The 23,077-nt window shown below is 36.3% G+C and overlaps 2 protein-coding genes across 3 annotated transcripts; both read right to left on the bottom strand.

The window, feature by feature from the left end:
* Nucleotides 1-873: 873 nt before the first annotated feature.
* On the bottom strand, nt 874-15,762 carry LOC146137561 (S-adenosylmethionine decarboxylase proenzyme-like). Of its 2 annotated transcripts, XM_083394872.1 has the most exons (9): nt 15,383-15,762; nt 14,743-14,829; nt 13,705-13,831; nt 13,087-13,189; nt 12,501-12,548; nt 9,800-10,008; nt 7,899-7,991; nt 4,097-4,252; nt 874-3,104 (listed from the first exon to the last, which is right to left on the bottom strand). In XM_083394872.1, exons 1-9 carry the CDS (start codon nt 15,487-15,489, stop codon nt 2,916-2,918), a joined length of 1,119 nt encoding a protein of 372 aa, XP_083250998.1. In that variant the 5' UTR covers nt 15,490-15,762; the 3' UTR covers nt 874-2,915. The 2 variants fall into 2 exon arrangements, with proteins under 2 accessions (XP_083250998.1, XP_083250999.1); XM_083394873.1 differs by lacking the exon at nt 12,501-12,548.
* Nucleotides 15,763-17,173: 1,411 nt separating this feature from the next.
* LOC146137560 (retinol dehydrogenase 14-like) lies at nt 17,174-23,077 on the bottom strand. Its single transcript, XM_083394383.1, has 6 exons — nt 22,889-23,077; nt 21,556-21,694; nt 19,698-19,807; nt 19,285-19,453; nt 17,815-18,043; nt 17,174-17,285 (listed from the first exon to the last, which is right to left on the bottom strand). Exons 1-6 carry the CDS (start codon nt 23,075-23,077, stop codon nt 17,174-17,176), a joined length of 948 nt encoding a protein of 315 aa, XP_083250509.1.

Genomic DNA, 23,077 nt, shown 5'->3' with positions numbered 1-23,077 from the left:
TACGACCGATTTTGGCTATGTTTAGTCAGGACAATATGGTAGTTGTACTCATCGGTTGGACACCTGGGTAAGTTGTGCACATGCGATTCAAGTTGTGCAATTGGGTTAGGTACCTTCCTACACCTGTACGAACTCTGCTTTTTTGCATTAACATTAAAACGCAAAAATAATTTGTTTCATTTTTTTCCTGTTTTTTTTTGATATTTTTTAGCACAAAATCCCGTAGGTACAATTGCATATTTTCTGTCTTTTAGAAATACAAATATTGTCGAAGGTGTAATAGCCCTATTCAAATTACAGTTTGAACTTTTAGAAAAACGATAAAGGTTACCACCCTTTCCAACTATTTTTCATACACATTTTATATACGATAATCGGCTAGCAACAGGGGGACACGAACTTATTTGCGCGAATCGAAGTTTTTGCAACATTGCCGTTGCAAAGTGTGGTGTCGCACCTGAAACACGGTACTGTTCGTAATCGAGCTAGGTTAACAATTTAGTAGTTTAACGTTTACTTTTTATGACAGGGACTTAATTTGGAATTGACTTGCTATAGTTAAAACTTGACTGGGAATGGACTTGTGATTTATTGAAAAAGACTAGACTAGACTAGGACTTAAGTTATTTTTCAAATGACTCAACTTGGACTTAAAAGTCCTCTTATTACGAAAGACTGGACTTTGATTTGCGATTTATTGAAAAAGACTGGATTGGGAGTTATTTTACACATGACTCGACTTGGACTTTGGACTTAAGTCCTCTTATTACGAATGACTTGACTGGGACTTTGACTTCTAAAAAAAAACAAATCCAGTTGGAGCTTTTGTGTAATGGAGCTGCAACAAGCGAATCAAAGCAAAACACAATTTTCACGGCATACTTCCAACAACAAAAACAAACATTTTAAACGAACGTGTGTGTGTTTTCAAATAAAACCGGTCATAAATAGTAATACACTCAACAGTAGTTTTCTAAATGGTAGACACTCCTTGTGCTAAACGAATAGATTTTAAATATGAAATAGTATAATATTGAACCAGCAACGACAAATCGGAATTTATATTTTACTAGTGCCATGTTTTATCAAGGCTTTTAAATACGGCGCATTAATCAGTTTGGCAAATGCGCGTGCGGATTTCGAATGGAGATGTTGACGTTACCCGAATAAAACACGGGTTTTACTAAGCGTAAATTGAAAATTAATAAAAGCGGCAAAAATCCTTTAAAAAAATAGTTGCAAATAAAATCTCGCCAAGGTCGAAGATTTTCGAATAACGTAAAGGTTAGTGTGCAAAAATTTGTAAATTTGTTCTGTATGTCCTCGAACGCAAAAATAAAAAAACAGACAGACGTCAATCAGCCTAAAACATCAGATCTCGAATTCACGATTTGAACAGCAGATAATGCGTTCACCAAGCATTAAAAAAATTGGCAGACACTTCGAAATAGGGTGGGAAAAAGACATTGGCAAACTACGAAGAGAAAAAACAGACAAGCGGACATCATAACACCACTTATAACGCTTTTTTATCGGCCGCTAAATCATGGGCTTTTAGGTATTTAACAGTTTTTTGGGGCTACCGAAGCATTTGTAACAAACTTCTATATACAGGAAACCGCGTGCAAATGGTTCTTTTGACACATATTTTTACTGTAAGCGGCGACGTTTTGATTATCTGTAAGGGTCTTCACCAGGGCAATTAACTTGTAGTTTGACAGAAAGGTATAATTATACATCCAAAGTCAGCCAATCAAAATTCAAACAATAAAAACTAAACAAACTAGGCGACAAGGGAATGCGCGAATAACAGAACACGATAGTTAACGTTCCACTGTGGTTTGCGCCTTGTTTTCACTGCCTAACATTCATGACTGTATACCTATATGCCTTTCTGTCAAGCTGCAATTCGGTTGCACTAAAGAATATTACACATATATGGGGAAAAAACGAAATAGTTTTACGATGTCGTTTTGAACGCAAGTCACTTTCAGTGGACTTCCATTTTAAAGCGATCTCAACTCGATATCATGACAAAAACAATCGATATATTGTTACCGCATCAACAATGTTTACTTTTAAACCGCTAAGCATGCGTTGCACCTTTTTGTCAACCTTTATGTCTTTATTTTACTAGTATGGCCGATATGGTACGCTTGAAACCGCAATTAGATCGATATATCATTTTCCATGGCCTATAACAACAAGCAACCAAGAGAAAATCTACAGCTACTATAAGTGTGGTATATACAACACGAAATCGTCTTCGAAAGCGAAAAAAATGCGCTTTATATTTTGTTCTTTGTAGGAATATGAAGTACACCCGTAAAATAATATATGCAATCGGTATTTTGTATCGTTGTTTTTGTTTTTACCTTTTTCAAGGGTTGCGAAAAAACGAAATCTCTTTAAGGCAGGAAACCGGAAAATGTGCAAGCGGGTTTGAATAAACACCTAATAAATAAATAGATAAAATTTAGGGTGTGGTTACGACATTCTAAAGCTCACGATTAATTTAAAACGGTGTTTCAAAAATTTGGTGAGCGTTTGATTTGGTTGGGTCGCCGACTGTAGTAGCTCACATGGCTAGATAAATTAAAATTGGTTCGCACTTCGGAGTATTTCACCAAAATTTGAGAAAAGTGTGGAAGCAACGGAGACTTGATGCATTTTAATAAATTGGAATCGTTTAATGATTTTTTTCTGATGTGCCCACAATGGTTTACAAAACGTTTAGTAGGGCATTGGGTCGCCAAATATTCGTTTACTTATTATGCTTGGCTTATTCGGAATGATTTGAAACGAAAAACGAAATTATTACATCCCTGCACAAAAACCGAGTTACTGACTAATCGAAAAATAACTGTAAGCAAAACCAAAGCAATCAAATCGTCTCTATTCACAAAACCTATAAGCTAAGAAGCGCCGTTGCAGAATCTCCCGTTTTCGATTTTCGAATTCGGCAACGCCTCCTGCTTTCTCACGTAGTTGGTGTAGTAGAGCCTGTAGTCCTGCAGTCTTGCCGTTTGTTTGTCCAGCGCCTTGAAACCTTCGACTGTGGGCCCGTCGAGGCTGTTCCAGGTGGAGCAGTCCACCACAGAGCTCTGTGCGGGTTTGACAAGTAAAAATGAGGGTTTCAATGGCTAAACGTTCATAGAAAAGACTGCAGCAAGCATTGGCGTATATTATTTTTCTCGACTCGCTCGCTCCCTTCTGAGCCTGTGTATCTCAGTTGGTAGACGGTCCCGGTAATGACCGGAGGTCGTGAGTTCGAACCTCACTTCAGACTAGTTGTTTTTCTAGCCTGCCTTGTTTGCATCTTTGATCGACGGATTTGGTGAGTCTATGTTGGCTTTCGGTGTACTAATTATACGCAAGCCGTAATCGTTATTCAAAAAGCAGCTTCAGAAGGGATATATCCCCGATGTTATACGCATATGTGCGTGTATCATTCATTTTTACAAAAGACAGCTCCACGACATTGCAAGCAAACGGCGACAATGATATCAAGTTAAAGAAAATGTTCTTTTGGCCAGGGGTTTTATTCGAACTTGTCGGGTACGCGAGGCAATTTCGGGGGTACGCGCGATAATTTATTTTACTGGAAATGTTAAGATTTTGCGCAACAGCGAATTAAATCAATTGTTTTTACCGTTTATGTGTAGGACTACGGAGTCGGACCCTGGACTTGACGGGGCCGTTTTGTTTTGCTAAAGTTGAATTTGGGCCCCGGGAATCGAGGAAGACCACGTAAAACTACCAGAGTCCCTTTAATCCGACGTGCGCATGCGCACTGCGCAGTATTAAATTTTACAACCAAAGTTGCCACCACCTGTAATTTGTTCAATTCCAACCATGTTTTAGGAGGGGATGAATTATATGACACCCCTATAAGTGGATTTCTGAATATCCACCTTATTTAAGTTGGGGTAATGGGTGAAATAAAGGCAGTAGAGTCGGATCCGGACTCGACCAACCAAATATCACATTTGGTCGGACTCAATCGGGACTAGGACATTTTTTTAGCCAGGAATCTAGTTATTTTTAATCGACTCCGTAGCCCTGCTAATAGGCCTTGCCTTTAAAACCCACGTACGTTATTAGCGAAGAGTGTCATGGTGAACCTTCCAGGGCGAAAAACCTCCAGTACTTTGTCGATAATCGCAGCGTAGCTCTTCGCCGAGAAGTTGGTTTCGAAACTGACGTAGGAAAACTCCTTCTCTGGGGTTACGTGGATCGTCCAGTACTGGTCCTTTCCGCATAAAAAGGGGTGTCGGTTATTTCTTTGCCAATATCCAACTATATATATATATATAATTTGATATGAATTTTACAGCCAAAAAGGTCAAGTAGATTGACATCATTTTGATCACGACGTTTCGATACTACGAGTTTAGATCATCTTCAGTTAATGTGACAGAGAAGTAATTCAAGCATGACTTAATAAAAGGCGGGGTGCAATTGTTATCAGTCTGAGTTTTTATAGTTGGGGCATTGATTAGCTATAGTTGGAGCATTAATTTTTATATAAACTATATATATATGTATAAAAGGGCGTATCTTTATGGAATCCAAAACCATTGGCAGCAGATTTCTGCTTGTCGATCACCGCTGACGCGTATATTAACAATAAAACTCAAAAGTTAAAAAACTAGAGTAAAACCAGGATCAGACATTTTTTAAAGGAAAATATATTTCGGCTATACTGGCGTCGCCAGTTCCTTAATTTGAATTAATCTATATATAAATATACATATATATTCCATTAAAAAATGTCTGATCGTGGTTTTACTAGGGTTTTTAAATATTTATTGTTTCCTTGCCAATTTTTGTTTACAGAAAAACGCGCATGCCGAACGTTTGTGAAAACAGAAAATTAGCATGCTGTTTTTAAACAAGTCTTAAGTTATTATATATTGACTTTTTAGCTTACTTGTGATAAAAATATAGAATGAATTGAATTTTTTAATTAGACGAATGTGTCTCGTGTGTTTTATTTTGGTTCTGATCTAAATTACGATTCTACAAAAAATGTTCGACTTGAGTTTTTCATAATCCTAATTGAAACAAGTTTGTAGCCATATAGGTAAACTATAAAGCATTGAAGTGACAAACCTTTGCCTTTTCTGTATTGATTAAAGTTATTTGTAGCCCAGATTTGGCAGTTCTCGTTTTATGTAATTAAATAAGGACATAAAAGTGACAAAAAATGCATTTAAAGGTCCCATCAGAAAATTCAAAATAGAAAAAATATTTTACCATGTTAGCTAAAACACCGTTTTGATACGAAACTAGACTATTTTGACTTTGCAGTTCATTTTCAAGCCATCTTACAGATCCGTGCACATAGTGTACACAAACTTTTTATTCAAAATAAATTTCTCATTCTACAAACAACAAAAAGACGACAAGGCTTGTGTGCACCATCTTAGTCGAATCATTGCCGGGAATCAGTTGGGTAAAATAGGTTTAACGAACCACAACAACAAAACATGAGTATCCAACTATACACGACAACATTCGGACGCTAAGCTAGTCAGCAAAACGGAAGCTGTTGTAGAATAAACACCATATACAAACCGCGTCACAACATTACAAGCGATTTGCTAAAGCCAAACTACCGTACACGTATCGTGATGTCGGTTTGTTTGTGTGTGTGTTTCGTATGTCGAACGTACTCTATGCCGGAATCCAGTATTGCCAAAACAAGTCATTTTGAAACGCTCCATTTAAGTTATATTTATACTTAAAGTTCCATTTAAGTTATTGCTTGAGTTCAAGTAAAGTTATTCTTAACAATCAACAGCAATAAAGTTGTTAAATTCGTGTGACAATTCTAAATAAACAAGTCTTTTTAAAATGACACTAGTCTCCAGTCTAAGTCATTCGTCAAATAACTTAAATCCCATTAAAGTCTTTTGTAAATTAAGTAAAGCTCAAGTAAAGTAATTTGTATTTAGCATTAAACTGCAACAACAATTTAACCTAAAAATGGACTCATTGACACTCCATTAGTTTACGTCAGGGGTGTCCAACATGAGGCACGCGACCTAATAAAAAATGGCACAAGAGCACCCCAAAAATACAGTCAATTGTCAAAAAAGCTAAATTTGTTATACAACCAATTGTCATTGTTTATTCACAATACAAAACAACCCAAGAAGTACGAAAACACTTCTGATATTATAACATTATACTTTTTTGGATAGAAGCGCTTTAATACCGTATAAGAAAAAAAATAATTGCCAAACTTTGGCACGGAAAGAAGTTATGATAAAAATTGGCACGTCGGCATGTTTGAGTTGGACACCCCTGGTTTACGTAGAGACCGCCAACACAAAACACATAGCAGAAAAACTGTTTCACGCCAAAAAGTGACTTAAATCCCCTTTTATTTTACAAAACCACATATAATTTTATTGTGAAACTCAATTTGACAATAAAGTTCAAGTTAATTCGTTTGTACAAAGATAATTTACTCCACCAAACGGCTGAGTTCGCTTAAGTGAAGTTATTGACTAACACTGCTGGATGCTGTAGCTATTGGATTGTACACCAATATGTTTCAAAAAGAGCGTGGGTATATGTCTTTAACATTGCCAGAATAAACTGAACGAACCATTGACAACGTGGCATTGTCGGAAAGTGTGTTTTTGCGCGGTTTATAATGTACACAAAGATCCTCGCACCTTTTACGGAGTCTATGATAACTTACGGAGTCTATGATAACTAGTAAGTGAGCAGCAACCGTACTTTTGCAACATTCTTCCATACATCTTACACTAATTTAAACCCTGTATTTTTGTTACACCTGTCACATTTTTGTTAACTATTCGACTTGAATTAAACCAATTTAAGTAAAAATTTATACTTTTTTAAGCTGACCTAACCACAGAATTGATCAAAAGCGCAGTGGATTGTCGTAAAAAAACAATGCATAGTGTGAGAAAATAGGAAAGCTCGGTCTGACCTAAATCGATTTCGACGAGAAAAATTGACGGGGAACGGGGCGACACAAGGGTTTTATTTTGATTTATTAAGAGTTTTTTTGGCACGCAACTTCAAACCGTTTTGCAGGCAGTAACCAGAAAAGGGTTCCACGACTGTTAACGGAAGGCGTCCCCGCGTATTGCTGATTTCCGAAATCGCGAACGCATTTTTTTCAACCATGAGCGGTTAAGTTTTCGTTTTTTTGTGAAATGAACCAACATTTTGTGACATGATCGACTGATCGTGAAAAAAAGTCGTTGCCACCGATGCCACGCTCCATTTGCTGTGTAATGAAAGCAAAGCAAACTTTTAACTGAATACGATCCAAACCTGTTTCCGGTAAATTTCATTATAACCTTTTTACGAAATACAGCGTTTTTAATGACTTCGTTAGCCCACGTTAACAACAAATGCAAACCTAATAAATGACATGACACATCATAGCAATGCGAACGAGAGCAGGGCTTTCCAAATAAGGGTGGAGTGCTGAGTTGTACGGATCGCGAAGTAATCTTTTTTTTACATAGTATTAATTTTATATACAATGTGAAGCTACTTGCACTACCAGAATGTTGGAAGCATTGGCGTATGGTTGTTTCTCGACTCGTTCCTCTCTGAGCCTGTGTAGCTCAGTTGTTAGAGCGACGGTCCCGGTATGTTAGAACCTCACTGCAGGATAGTTGTTTTTCTAGCCTGCCCTGCTTGCATCATTGAACGATAGATTCGGTAAGTCCGCCATTGATTTCGGTGAAATATTTTATATATAGCGTAAATTCTGACATTTGACATGCAAATTTTAAACTTTTTTATAAAACACAGTATACTCCACAGCTATTTTGTAAAAGGGGCCGCAGACTGAACAGTTTAGATAACCAACCAGGCGGAATACTTGCGTGTCCAATTTTTACCTTTGGCAAAAGTCCGTTCATGGAATAACCGCAAGGATCGAACAACTTGGCGCTTATCTTTGAGTTGGGAATGATATCCTCAATTCCTGAAACCTAAACAAACGCAATAAAATGGATTTTAAAACGGCATGTTATATTACGGTAGGGGTGAAACTTCTTTGTCTATTCCGTAGGTAAGGTACCATACGACGCAATATTAGAATTACACTTGAGTTACTGTTTTCAAACGACTTGACCTGCCAAAATCGTTTTCGTAAAATGACTTGGACTTAAGTCATTGAATCAAGTGACTGGAGTGGAAACTAAGTGTTTTCATTATTACAAAATTAAGCTATTTATCTCAAGTTTTGCGGGTTAAACGATCAGATTATTGCATATTGTTTATGTGGTTATATTTTGGTTTCCAGGTATTGCCCATACATCGGACGAGTTTACCAATTTTAGTGGTTTATCTTTTTATTTCTGTACCTGTGATTTAACTTGTTCTAATAATGACTTGACTGGGAGTTGACTTGTGATTTTTTAAAACGACTCGACTTGGACTTTAATTATTTCAGAATGACTGGACTTGGACTCGTGAGATTTTAAAATGACTTGTTTATAACACTGCTTCTAAGTATTGCTGGTCGCACGAATTTAAATCCTTTATTGCTTTGGACAGCATGATTGCGATGCGCGTGTTAGGTCACGCATATACGTGTTGTACTTTTAGGGAACAATGTTGTCGTAGTAATATTAATTGTCGTATGTAAATCGATTTCCAGAAAATGTGCAACAGAAATTTAAGTGACTTTTAGCAAGAAGCAAAATTTTATCCGAAACAAAGTGTCACTATACGTTGAAAGACACTGCTTTAATAAATAGCACAACAAATGGCTAAATACGAAGTAAAAGCATAGTAACAGAGTTGTTCAAATATACAAAACTTGGGAGTCAAATACAACCCCTCAACTAAAACCCAGGTTTTTCAGTCGCAAAACGTTAAAACGGAAACTGACAAACGGCTCCCAGCATTGTTGCACGTTTCGTTCACACAAACAGCAACTGACTGTACGAAACGATTGCTAAAGTAAGCAACTATTGCGGCATTAACATTTTTCATAACTGCTTGATCAGACGGAAAGCGAACAGTTATTTCCTGGCGCACAATTTTCATTTTCACATTAACTTGTTGCATAGGCTTTTCACGTCTCGCTGACGCTTTCGGTTAAGGTTAAGAACCTTGAAATATTCTTAAGAGAAAAATCTGTTGGAACTCTGTCATTTAGGTCAATGATTGCGAACCTTTTAAAAAATACACCAGCCTTAATCTTTTCAGCGACTCAATAAAAATAAATCCGTAAATCGGAGTTTAGGTTAAATGCTGTACTTACTCGCTTTGATATGTTTTTCCGTTTTGGTTCGGCCTTTAACAAAGTAAAAACTATTTTTTGGTTTGCTCATGAAACTACCGCACCGATTTTAAAATAGAAGCATATTGTGCATTTGTACTGTAACTTGCTGTTATTATTTTTTGAAACTGAGCAAAACAGTGACACGGCCAAGTCCAAGAACCCTATTTTTTTACACGTTTAACTCCGCAGAGTTTTCCAAGATATATTTAAGTTAAGACTTGTTAATTTGGGGGACACCATGTACCCCCAAATGGTGACTTTTAAAAAGGTTTGTTCGTTTTTTTGTCTAATAAGTGAAACACAACGAAGAAAGTAGCAGTAGGAAGAATACACAGTTCACACGTAGTTTTGTTTGAGAAAAACACTGTTTTTTCAGACCTGTTATTGTTTTTTTGCGGGGGTCTACAGTGATTGAACGGTCTTGGCGATTGACGTACAAAATAACGAGTCGAAACATCATTATCCGAGTTATCTACAAAAAACGACGTTCGACCTTGGGACGCATACCTTAGTGGCGTGTTCGTCTTTCAGTTTCTCTCCGTTTTGATCGTAAAGTACGAACTGGTCCATGACTTCGCGGTCCAGGTCTGTCATCAGAATCTCCAGGGTCTGGTCTGGTTCGGGTACGCCAATGAGCGAAGTGTTGCCGGCGTGGTTCAGTGTGTAGAGGAACCAACAGTCGCCGTCCATGCGGCCGAGACAGTATGAAGCGCTGTCTGGAAAAGGGAAAAGGATCTTATGCTTAGGCTTAAAATCGAGAAGAAGTTTTTCCTTTAGACCAGGGGTTCTTGAACTGGGGTCCATAGACTACTTTGGGTACGCGGACTCGTTTTAGGTGGTCCATGAAGCCTTATTCAATGATTAGTGTATATTTAAAAAGTAATTCTCAAAGAAAAGAGTTTAAATAAAAAAAAAACATTTTTGCATTGAATGTATTCAGAATCTATTTCACTTTCACATTCTTTTTGGACCAAAAACAGCGGATTTCTTAAGTTAATTTGTATTGTGACGTAAATTTTTACGTCGTCTCTGAATAATTTATTTTAGCAAAAAAATGCTTTAGGGGACCACGGTAAAAAAAGTTAAAGAGCCCATGGTTTAGATAAAGCCAGCTACGTGGTAGGGTTGTCGGATAATATCGCATCTCGGATACCTGATACAAAGTTTGCAGTATAGATAATCGTCCGACACTACATGGTGGTAGTGCTGATTCAACAACTTTTTGATATAGGAATTTTAGCTATGGTTTGGAAACAAACGCAGCTAGTCTAGCTTAAAGGTAAGTTTATTAACAAAAATGTTGGTTAACAGCAGGAGATAACAAAACCTCCTAGATAACGCTAATCAATTTTGGGGAAAAAATTGAACTTTTTAATCTATCAATTCTTCTTGTATACGCATAGTAATGACGTCATTTGGTATCGTATCACGATACTTTTTGTCCAAAATATCGAGTATCGGTATCGGAATAAAATGTCAAAATTGGGCATCCGCAGTACGTGGCAAATTTTTTTAAATATTTCAACACGTTCCAGTCAGAAAAACTTAGCGTTTTACAAAAACCCGACAAGCAGGTTTCAAGCAGGGTTGGGGAGCCACCATAAAATAGCATTAGCTCTGGCTCCAGCTCCGGAGCCATCAGGCATATATTAAATGGCTCCGGCTCCAGCTCTGGAGTCGTAAAACTCAATCCTTTGGTTCCGGCTGCGGAGCCATCAAACACACACCCAATGACTCCGGCTCCAGCTCCGGTGCCACCAGTCACTTATTCAATGGAAAGTTTGAAAAATTGCTTTTGGCTAACTAACGTTGGAGATGGAACAAAATATAATTTCTTAGCTTTAGCACCACAAATTGAAAAAGGCTCTAGCTCCACAAAAATAATAAAAAGGGCTCCGGCTCCACAAAAATAATAAAAATGGCTCCGGCTCTGGCTTGAGAGAAAATGCTTAGCTTCGGGCTCCAGCTCCGGCTCCCAAGCCCTGGTTTCAAGCGAACTTCCTTTAAATAAATTCGCCGCAATTTGTGCAAAAACTCTGGGATTAAAGGCGACAAAAATATTGTCGCGTTCCTTGCAAAATTTTGTTGAAGTAAAAAATTACTTTCCAGTTGCCACCATAGTTGAACGTTTAAATGGCGTGGGTTGTTTGTCTTTTAATATACTAAACATTACGCGAGTTAAAATATGGATTGCACTTGCGTGTCACAGAGGGAAATACAGGTTGGTAAAGCTTTTCGGGCATTGTGATATTATACTTAACAGGGTTTACACGGATTTAAAATTTGCACTAGTTAAATTGTAAACTGCCTACCAATCATCACTCGCCTAAAACGTCGGCAGGCCATCTGCGAATTTAAGTCCTATACCTCAGTTTTCCGCCACTGATTTAACCTGCCTTCTAACGTAGTTCTAATTACCGGCCTCTACAATTTACCGGGCTATTGCGCGCTTCAGACGTTTTAGTGTTGCTCTTCTTTAATAGTTTTTTTATGTTTAGGAAGGTGTATAGCAAGGCATTTAGCAATAGGGTCCTTCAGTCGTTGTATAGTTAATGATAAATTACACAGGAAACAAATGAAAGTATGATAACGCCGACGAATGTTGCTCAAGGCGACAGTCGCCCGGAACGCATTGCACTTGAGCCGATTGCTCAATGTCAAGTCTGATTGACATACCAATTTAGGATTGAATAAACAGTGTAAAAGACCAATGTAAAAATATATGAGCTGAAAAGAGTACCGTAAAAGTACTAAAAATGTTTCAACGAAAGGCTTAAGCATTTTATGTTGTTTTTTAATCATAGTTAGTAAGCCGCAAAACAAAGTGTAAGAACGTGCTACGAAGCTTGAACAAAATACAAACAAAACTGGACTAAAATAGGAATTACAACAATGAGACAACAAGCATTTACGCACAAAATAATGTAATAACTAGGGCGATTATTTTTTGACAGGTCAATTTTGCAAAAAATTACACTTAAAGTCAAAAGTTGTCCAACTATATTCAAATCAAAAGCGATGAAGAATGCACAAAAAGCATTTACAAAAAAAAAAAAAACTATAGTCAAATTAGAAAAAAAACTAAATTGTCACATTAGGTTCAAGCTCTAACTTCTTTTTCTTTGGCATTTTTATAAAAAATAATCACCCTAGTAATAACCAACTACATATTTATAGGAAGAAATAAAAAAAAGTGTGCTTCATCTACCTGTGACAGAGTTATGGCCGTTTCTTTGATTTTCTTTCACATGCTTGCCTATAAGAAAGGACAAAACCAAAAAAAGCATATGTTATGGTACAAGCAGTGGCACAAAATTCACCATTAAATCTCATTCTTCACCAGTCTAAGAATAGTGATCAACTTTTTTAAGGTGGTGCAAGCAAAATGAATGGGTTAAACCACCTTTAAAGTTCATAACTATATATATTATTTCTCAAAAACTATTTTTACAGTTTAGTAGAAAAGCCAACATGTTTTTTGACATTATTTCATCATTATCTAAAAAAAACCTACACTGGTCAATGTATAAAAGTAGCCCGCCTTTTAATGTTAGATACACTAATAACAAAGATGATAAACATATCACATAGAAACATTATCTACCAAGCTGTGGCTAAGGTTATTTTCATTCACAAGTGTTATTATTTTTGGGTTAATCCCGCGAATTGGATTTGGCAAAAACATATGCAAAATAAATCAAGTTCATGACATAATGATTTTGCAGAAAAACCAAGTCAAAGTTAAGTGAATAACAATCAACTAGCACAAAGCACAAAAAATCAGTTGGTCTCACCTTTCAACACTGTGTTAAGATAGGCGATCTCGTCGTGAAAAGTTTTGTGTGGATGCGGTTGGTGATCGGGCTTCATGAAGTTCTTGCGTGAGTAGAAGCAGTCCTTGTTATTGAAACACAATGATTTTATGCGACAAGTAATTTTAAATACATAGAAAAGTGGCACAACACTTATAAGCCAGGGTTTACTCAATTTTGTTAGGGTTTATTCAAAACTTGTTAGTATTCAGGGTTTATTCAAACTTGTAAGTGTTAAAAGCAGGGCTTCAGAGTCGGACTCAGGAATCAATGGAGGCTCAGGTTTATTTTTTTTTAAACTCGGGACTCTAGTTTATTATGGCCAGAGTCTGACTCTTGTTATTTTTAACCGACTCCGCATTCCTGGTTAAAAGCAATTTAGCAAAAAAATGTTAAAACCTAAAATAAATATTTTTCTTTATCCTTTAGCCACAAGCCTTTAGATACCTTTTTTTACATTAATTAATAAATCATGTATGTCATTATCTATTCTGCACTTGGTCTAGTAAGGCATTATTGGCACAGAGGTAAAACCATACTATTCAAAACTTGGCAAAAAACAGAATTAACACATCATAAAAACTTGAAAAAATATCTCACAGCGACAACGTCCAATCCACATTCAGCCTTTACAACTTCAATTATGAGTGGAAGAGCCTGAAGGCAAAGAGTGGTGCCGCAAGTTTTCAGAATCACTCTGTTGCTTGAAATAAACATGCTCGACTCACTGCAATAAATGGTAAAACTGCATGAAAAAAATAGATAGCAAACAAAACAATTTTCGGCGCTGGTCTAGAATCCTACCACATTTATTTTAATACTAACAAAGCGAGTTTTTAAAGTTCAAATTGCAAGGAAGGAATAAATATGCAAGAATAAATATAATACTAATACTTGACCCACCCAAACCCAAACACGTACTCTCACCCCAACCCGAATATTGTTAGCAATATAAACCCACGGCCCAGGTGGGAAAGTTTGGCCTGCAGTAGCACTTTCAGCCGCGGTCACAGCCGCGCATTTTATAGAAAATGTGTCCAGCTGCGCAAATCTGACTCAAGCAAACGCGCAAAACTTCAGCCGCGCAAACTTCTGTATGAAACTTAACAAGCACAAAAAATTGGCGGGCCGCATACTGAAGTTGCATAACATTTTTTAACGCTAGTTTATAAGACGTATATAATTATAATGCATCATATAAAATCACTTGCGAACGCTAAAAACGCAAGTTCAGCGATTTGGTCACGCATCAGTGGACAACGGTCACGTGTTTAGTGACGTCAAATTAGGCAATTTGGAGCAATATTGCATATTAAATGATATACTATCCAACTTTTTAAATATTTACCTGCGCACTGCGCCCGCACACCAACCAAAAATTGCAATTTACAACTTTTGGTAGCCTGATGGTTTATTTTGAGCCGCGCAAGTTCAAGTCGAAATTTTATTTTCAGTCGCGCATTTTTTCAGCTGCAAAACATCTCCCCCGCGCAGTATCCAAAGTTTCCAATCTGGCCCACGGCCAAAGATGTGGTAGGATTCTAGACAAGTGCCCAATTTGCAAACAGTGCAGTTTAAACATTAGTTTAAGATTTATAAATAATTAAAAAGTTTTTTTTTAAGTAGCTGCCTTGTCACCTGAGAAGATATGCAACATGAAAATCATCATGAATTTCATCAAGTATCTTGCATTGAACAATATCAAGAATCTTTTCCCATTTGCATCTAAAAAAATGATAGAAAGAGCACTTGACAATAAAACGTTTGTATTGAATAGGTTTAATAGTTTTTAGAGAATACAATATTCTCAAGACTTCATGGTGAAGTATCGCCCAAAAAATTCAGTTGCTTGGTGCAACAAAGGTCAAAAGTACACCCCGCTAGTGTAACATGTGGGAAATTTGAGTGCATATCTGATTGTTTTAGGTGTACGTTTGGTCTGTAAAACAACTTGTGGGTTCAATTGCAATACTTTATAGCTGGTGTGCATTTTGGGACACATTTTGCTAAGATTTTGGTTGTGGAGCACCCAATTAATTAACAGGAGTATAGGTGTGCAATCAAGGTTTTATGCATGCTGGAAGTTCGTAATCCAACCACAACTCAAACTTCTTCTAAAAGTTAGGTTTGCAATATACTTATTTAGGTGTGTGTATTCTCAAAATTCTTAAGAGGTGTTTTTAGTGGATCAAATACAGTCTGCATAGTCTCACACCCGAGTTATTTTGCCAATAACATGATTGGGGCAAAGCAGTTCTCACGTTTCATTAAAACTCACCTTGGAACGCTTCTCGCGTCACCTGATCCCTTGCCCTTGTCTGACCTTGTAAACCATACTTCAAGCAGCTTTTCGACTCCTTCAAAAAACCAGCCGTTGGATTCCATCTTTGCTTTTGAGGCGACAAGTCGTACAAAAATACTGCTGTCCCGTTGATTAACCTTGGCCGTTTATTCCTTTGACAAATTAAGCTACAAAAAAGTTTTTTTTTTTTCGGTTCTCACTATCAGCTAACTTTGAAACCCATGACAGTCCGAACCAAGCTCTTCTGTAGACGGATGGCGAACGTTTTGACGCAAAATCGACTCTGGAAAAGGCCGATTTCTTCACAAAGTCTTCTCAAATTTTTACGAACGCGAAGTAAAGCAGCTCCTGTTCTGTCTGTGATTCCAGTACAAGCACGTTAAGCAAATGAAGTAGAGCAATAAAAATTGTCATAGAAATGTTAAATAAATTATAAATAAGACGCCTTTTGAGCATATCATTGTTTTTTTAAACGAGATCAGGGAGATTATATTGTCTTTGCCAAGATAAAAAATATAATAAAATTATTTTAGTTGGAAATTCCGGTGGTATTTTAAATTCCTAGAGATTTCAATTTTTACTTTATTGGTGAGCTTCTTGATACATTTTTTTGTGTTCCACAAAAGTAACAATAATTAAAAAGGCTTTATCAACCTTGTTGGACAGTTAAAGTGCCGTTTCAATCTTGTTTATTGTAACGTTACAGTTTAACAGTTAACCACTCAACAAATATACGAGCAAGGGTGCCGCAAACTATTTATAATTTCTGTAGGGTGTCGCAAGCCAAAAAAAGTTGCGAAACACTGCCTTAAATTGTTGTCCAATTCTAATGGAAAGTGTGAAGTCTCGTGCTTTACCGGCATGTTTGTATTACGAATAGGTTATTTTTTAAATTAGAACAAATCCGGTACGAAAACAGCGTTCAACTGTAGAGCGCCCTAACGTCGACACCAAAATGGCCGATGCCAAAGAGGGAGCCGTCAATCGTCCCATACCTTTTATCCGCATTTTTTGGTGTTTTTTCATTTTTAGGTATTATTCCAATAAATTTGGGACTTTTTGCGACGGATTTGGGTCTTATTCAGACGATTTTAGATCTTTTTATTTCCTAGATATTACTGCGTTTTTGGTTTATTGTGTCCTTGGTCACACTATGGTGTTATATTTTGTTATCGTTGAGACATGGTTGCTTTATAGATTTTATTGTGTGTTTCCTTGTACCGGTACGGACTAATGTACATTTGCCAAATATTAATGCAAATAAATTTGCATCAGAAAGTAAAGAAGAAATTCTACATTTAACAGGTGCTCCTAATCACCCAGCTACAATTGCCGTGCAACCTATCCGTCAGTCATCGAGGTCTCCCAATAAAGCGTTGCGGGGACTACTAAACCAAAACCGACGTAGCTTACGCCTGACAGCAGTAGTTTTGACGTCTAATTTGTTCTGAAAGACATTTTCTTTGCAATCGGTGCAACTATGCGTTTATTATAAAAGGGATCGAAATTTAAGAAAACAGTAGCCTATATACCCACTGCTGTAACAAAACCACAAAGGCACCACAGTAAAACTTCTGCTTACAATAATTCGCCATCAGTGAAAATTTTAATATAACGTACAACAACAAAGTGATTTCGCTTATATGCAGCACAAACCTCGATCTGTAGGCCTATGTTGCTCGATTAAAGCAAGAAAGAGCTACGGAGTATAAAGTGCATTTGATAGGTCAGTAATGACAACATTTCGCGTGTTAGTAAAGCATTTTCTCATAGTTTGCTAGGAAGGTGCCCGCTGCACATGTCCATACTAATCTTCCACAGTGTGGCACCATCTTCTTCTGTGTGGCCAACGGGAGGCATTTTCGTCTTTTTACAATCACTAAAAACGACAAAGTTTGCTTATATTAAAACGTCACTTACCACCGTTTAAAGATGTTGGTAAACAATAAAAATAAAAAAACTGGGAAAATAGTCACACTTTATGTAGATTTACGTTGTGCGCAGTGGCGAGTACATACTCCAAAAATTGCTTATTTGTTATTTATAGAGAGATATAGATATATATATTTATATTTAAATATAGTTTTTTTATAATATTTAACTACAGTATAGTTTTTGGAATAACTTTGTATTAATCACTTTAAAAAGGTCACTGCAAAAAGCATTGTCATTTGTCTCTTTGATGTGCCATCTTTAAAATAAGATTTGCTTTTGGTATGATAGCTACTTGATATCGAATATATCAGGGGCGTCGCAAGGCACAGGACAATTACAAAGGGCATGTTATAAATAAGAGTAAGAACCACTGAAAAGGTGCTGAGCTTATGTTTCTAAACAAAAACAATACCAAAACAGGAGATTTTCTGAAATCCATATATCAAAATAAAAAAAAAAACATATCAATGTACGTAAAGAATCCTCCTGATACGTTTTCCAGCTCCGGCGCGATTGCGCAATAGATAGACGTCTGCGCGCCGTGTTCTGGTTGTTTGATATTCGTCAATTTGTTAAGCAGCGGGAGTAAGGACAAGAACTTGATGGCTTTCCAAAACTTATCGCCCTTCGGCGAGTCTATGTGACGCATCAGATCAGTTTCGACCATGCCCGGATGAACGCTGTTTACTGTGACACCCGTACCTGGGAAAAAGTGCAAACGTTTTTTACGAACATTACGTATGTGTATGCACAAACTGTAATTTTTATTTAAACGAACACGTATAAAACGTCTTCCAACTGATGTAACGCGTACTATATAATTAACTCATCGGTTTTACATATTACTCTTTTGGAGTTTATCGATATTTTCTACCTAAATGAATTACTCCATAGTAATTAGTTGAAATAAGGAAAGTTTTTTGTTTTAAAGGTGCCATTGAAACGTTAACATAAACACAAACCAAATGCATAAATAAACCTGGCCAATCTAGCTATAGTTAACAATGGCGTTTGGCGTATTTTCAGAAAATGTTGAAGTTGATTAAGCATTAAATAATAAGGTTTACTTTCACAAATTAGTAACGTGCATTAACCTCTTTATATCAAAATCATTAACATCTTTATATTAAGGACATAATAAATATCAAAGTATCGACCAAATTGAGAGATTTCCAACTCACAAAATAATTACCTTAAAAAAGGAAAAACATTTAAAAACATAAAAGCGACATCAATTTGGCTGTCAATGCATGTAAAGCAGGGGTTCTTAAACTGGGGTACATGGTCTCCTTGGGGGTCCGTGAACTGATATTAGGGGGTCCATGAAGGCCTAATTAAAGAACTAGTGTATACTTAAAGTAATTAATTTTTAAAATAAAACACTTTAATTCAAAATTAAACGGTTTTGCGCTGAATGTACAGTTAGACTCCATTTAACTTTCACATTTTTCGGACCGAAATAACAGAGTCATGAAGTCTATTTGTATTGTGACGTCAATTTATGACGTCATTTTGGAGCGTTTCTTGTCTACCGGGGTCCATGCAAAGCAAAAAAAAATTTTAGGGGTCTGCGGTAAAAAAAGTTTAAGAACCCCTGATGTAAAGAGTGTTGTGGTTTTGATATTTTAAATCGGGGGTCACCAAACGTTTTTTCACAAAGGGCCAGATAACGTGAAGAATTGTTGTTTACGGTCAATTGTAAGAATTAACCATATTTCAAAAAAGGATATAAAATTTTGGATTCACCCTGTTTGACCTAATTATTATAAAACAAAAAGACGACAAAATAAATAGTGGTCATATTTTCATGCGGCCCTATGTCGAAAATAATTGTCCACCTTTGTATTAATGCGTTGTTTGCAAATTTATATTTTACGCCAGCGTCGCACTTGCATCTAAGATAAGATATTTTCCTATTTTGCAGCAAGTTTTAGCATTCTAACCTTGTAAAAGTTTAGAAAGATGTTCACAAAACAGAAGATTTGCAAGCTTGCTTTGGGCATATGCAGCTGAGCTGCTGTAGGATCTTGTTGAATTGAGGTCTGACCAATTCATCGATGCAAGGATGTAAGCAATAGAGCTGACAACGACGATACGGCTAGGCGCACTTTTCTAGAAATGCCATTAAAAAAGAAAAAATATTTATTCAAATAAGCTAACGCTTAGGTTATAACTTTTGTCGATTTTTAATTAGATCAACTAAAAAATTAATTAACCTATAGATTTATTCCTAAATATTTCATTTAACAAGCATTTCCGTAGTAATATTTTCCTAATTGACCGATTATGTGTTAGGCCCCGAAAAGAACGTTAAAAAACACAAACAATTTGATATTGCCATTTGGTAATAAGTTACCTTCAGTAGGTCCAAGAGTAAATTTGTTAATAAGAAATGGCCAAGGTGGTTAACACCAAAATGCGTCTCATAGCCGTCTTCTGTTCGCCCAAACGGACACAACATTACTCCTTCAACAAATCAAACATGTCAGCGTAAAATAAAAAATCATGCAACTTTTGTAAAAAGTTAAAAAGTCTGAAAACCAAACATATAGGTTTGGACTATCGTCCTAGAATTCTATAATTCATTAAAGTGGATCCTCAGTTACGAATTAGTTAACTTGATGCTAAATACACACATATGCACAATAGGTTATTAGAGTGTTGCAAACAAGTAATTTTAGAAGAATTAACTCCAAGCTAAGTCACTTGTAAAATAACTTAAGTCCAAGCCAATTTCTATCATTTTAACTCAAGTGATTTGCCCAAAAGACTTAAATGAAGTCAGATCATTTGTCCGAATAAGTTAAGTCAAGTCAAGTCAAGTCATTTTGCCAAAATGCTTCGAGTTAAGTCAAGTCATTTGAAACAGTGACTTAAGTGAACTCATTACAACACTGGATTATTAACTGGCATCGTCCATTTGAGAATCACACTGGAAAACCATAAGGGAGCCAGTTTATTAATACCGGATCGCCAAGTTTGCACTTGACTAGACCGAGATCAGTAAGTAGAGAATTTTTTTCAGGTTGTTGCTCAGCTTGTTCTTTTCCAAGCCTTGGCTCAGATAGTAGAGCTCAGTGCTGTAATGACTTAAGTCAATGACTTAAGTGCCCTTAAGTCACTGTTTATAAATAACTTGAATTGACTTAGGTCATTTGGACAAAATGACTTGACTTGATTTAGGTCTTTCGGACAAATGACTTGACTTGACTCAAGTCTTTTGAACAAATGACTTGGGTTGAAATATGTATTTTAAGTACTTTTTTATAAAATTGAGCTATTTGTCCAAATTTTTGCCCAAAAAAACAAATTATTTTCTATATGTCCCCTCTTTCTTATTTTAAGTTCAGTTATTGTTCATAATCGTACGAGTTTGGAAATTCCTATAGTTTAACGTTTTATTTTTTTGACAAGGACATGACTTAAAATTGACTTGCTCTAATTATGACTTGACTGGGACTTGACTTGCGCAACTGATAACTTGGACTGGGACTTGACTTGTTATTTAATCGAAAAGACTTGACATGGACTTAAGTTATTTTACGAATAACTTGACTGGGACTTCGGCCATTTTAAAATGACATGTTTACAACACTGATAGAGCTACATCCCTGTAATAGACGAGGTTTGGAGTTGGAATCCTACCTCTAGCTGGCTTTTCCACCGACTTCTGTTTTTCATGGCACTTACGTTTCTTATATGTTCAAATAAAAAGGGACCGTCTTATATTAGATATTATGTAAAGTATTAGAAAACTGAGAAATGAAATTATTTAACCTGGTTTACTTTGGATACCCCGTGCACAAATGATTGTATTTCACGTGTAATGAATACAATACGTACAACCGCCAGTGTTTACTGTTTTTAAACGAATTGACTTGACGTAAATCTTTAGACCCAAATGACTTGACTGACTAATTTTTTTCGGACAATTAAATGTTTTATTTTTATTTTTAGTTGAGTTTTTGCTCATAATCGAGTTAGTTAGAGAGCAGCTAGAATGCAACACCGGTTACTTACGTAAACCATCTGTATTCTATAACTATTGTTAACATAGAAAATAAAATTAGAAAAACAATAGAAATAAAATTGTGAGACTGTGGTTTAAGACTTAAAATGGTCGACAAATTGCGGAAAAAAGTTAACAAATTGCCTGCGATACAGGTGTGTGGAAATATTAACATTCACAAAGTTTGCACAGCCCTTATTCTAACCTGCGTTGTTTATAAGAATGTCAAGTCTTGTTTCGTTTGTGTTGATATCGGCGGCAAATTCTCGAATGGATTGAAATGATTTTAAATCTATCAGCTTGACCACGATTTTGTCTGGAGTGCATTTTGATTCAGCAATGATCTGCAAGACGTGCAAATATTATGATAGTAAGTGTCTTATCTTGAACTTCGAAGGGTTATATCCAGGGAGTCGAACCGTTTGACTTTTCCGGTTCAGTTTCGGTTCGGGTTGAAAGATTTTTTCGGAATCCGGTTCAGTTCCGGTTTCGGTTTTGAGCAATTTAAAAGTTCCGGTTCAGCTCCGGTTCGACCATTGCTATTTCAAAATCGGTTCATAAAGTCCCGGTTCGCATGCAATATAAGTTGCGTTAAATCTCAAAATGTGGGTCGATAAATGTATAGAATAATCTTTGAATTGTAAGTAATTTAATCCAAGTTACGTGACGTATTAAAAAAACAGCAACTCATTATTGAAATATCTAAAAATTAAAAAATCAACGTTTTATTTATTCAATATTCATATATTTTTCATAAGATTTCGAACATGGCGTAACTTGACTCTGTAAAATAGAAGTTGTGACGTCATGCTGGAGCGAATCGCTTTTATTTACAGGTTCGGGTTCAGTTAAGGTTCCGGTTCTTTTAAAATATTCGGTTCAATTCGGGTTCGGCTCCTTAAAATCTTACAAAACCCGGTTCAGGTTCGGTTACGGTTTGGACAAAATGGACCCAAAACCGGTTCATAAAGTTCCGGTTCGTTTCTGGTTCGACTCCCTGGTTATAACAGCGTTGTAAAAAAACTAAAACCGCCCTGCTCAATGTGTCTTATGAAAAATCCTGTATGTAAGGTTCATAAAGATATACCCTTTTACACACTCTTAACCAGATCCCAAGTTATTAAATTTTTTGTCCCATTTATAAGTACCGATAGGAAACATATTATCGAATAAGTAAGAAACGTAGTAGCCCAATACAATAAAAAAATCTTAATAAAAAAAAAATAAAAAATAAAAATAATAAAAAAAAAAAAAAAATTTTACAATAAAAATGACTATAATTAAAGGACTGAACCCAATATTGCAATACGATTAAGTATTACTGAGAAATCCCTGGTTTTATTGCGCATCCGTATTTACATCACGGTAAACATGACATGACTAACGCAGGAAAACAGATATCGGAGCAAAGGAATTTTAAAAGGTTTATGCAATATAAAAGTAGCGTTATTTACAACAAGCCGAATAAAGTGGTATCTTATTGACCGATTCCAAATGGAGTTAGTAATATTCAACAGAATGGAAATGCGGTTGCTTACCTTATTCCTTGCTTCGTCTGCTTTGGTAAGGTTGCGACAGGCTAAAATCACTCTTGCACCTCGCTTGGCAAGGTCCAATGCTGTCCAATAACCAAGACCAGTGTTTCCGCCGGTAATAATGGCAGTTTTACCATCTAATTTAACATTACATCTGACCCAGCTACCCTTTGCACTTATATGCTTTGTCAT

This window comes from Ascidiella aspersa, chromosome 7 (genome assembly GCF_963924565.1).
Source record: "Ascidiella aspersa chromosome 7, kaAscAspe10.2, whole genome shotgun sequence".
In the NCBI taxonomy this organism is placed as follows: domain Eukaryota; kingdom Metazoa; phylum Chordata; class Ascidiacea; order Phlebobranchia; family Ascidiidae; genus Ascidiella; species Ascidiella aspersa.
The sequence above is the reverse complement of the archived record's forward strand: the minus strand, read 5'-3'. Positions and strand labels throughout refer to the sequence as shown.

Excerpts from the sequence above, each read along its gene's own strand:
- LOC146137560 (XM_083394383.1), bottom strand. The coding sequence starts at position 23,077 with ATGACAAAGCATATAAGTGCAAAGGGTAGCTGGGTCAGATGTAATGTT. Across the intron at positions 19,808-21,555 it reads CATTCTTATAAACAACGCAG|GAGTAATGTTGTGTCCGTTT; the intron begins GTTAGAATAAGG and ends GATTTGTTGAAG. Across the intron at positions 17,286-17,814 it reads GTATCAGGAGGATTCTTTAC|TGATTGTAAAAAGACGAAAA; the intron begins GTACATTGATAT and ends TGTCGTTTTTAG.
- LOC146137561 (XM_083394872.1), bottom strand. The coding sequence starts at position 15,489 with ATGGAATCCAACGGCTGGTTTTTTGAAGGAGTCGAAAAGCTGCTTGAA. Across the intron at positions 10,009-12,500 it reads CGGCCATAACTCTGTCACAG|ACAGCGCTTCATACTGTCTC; the intron begins GTAGATGAAGCA and ends TCCCTTTTCCAG. Across the intron at positions 7,992-9,799 it reads AAGACGAACACGCCACTAAG|GTTTCAGGAATTGAGGATAT; the intron begins GTATGCGTCCCA and ends GCGTTTGTTTAG.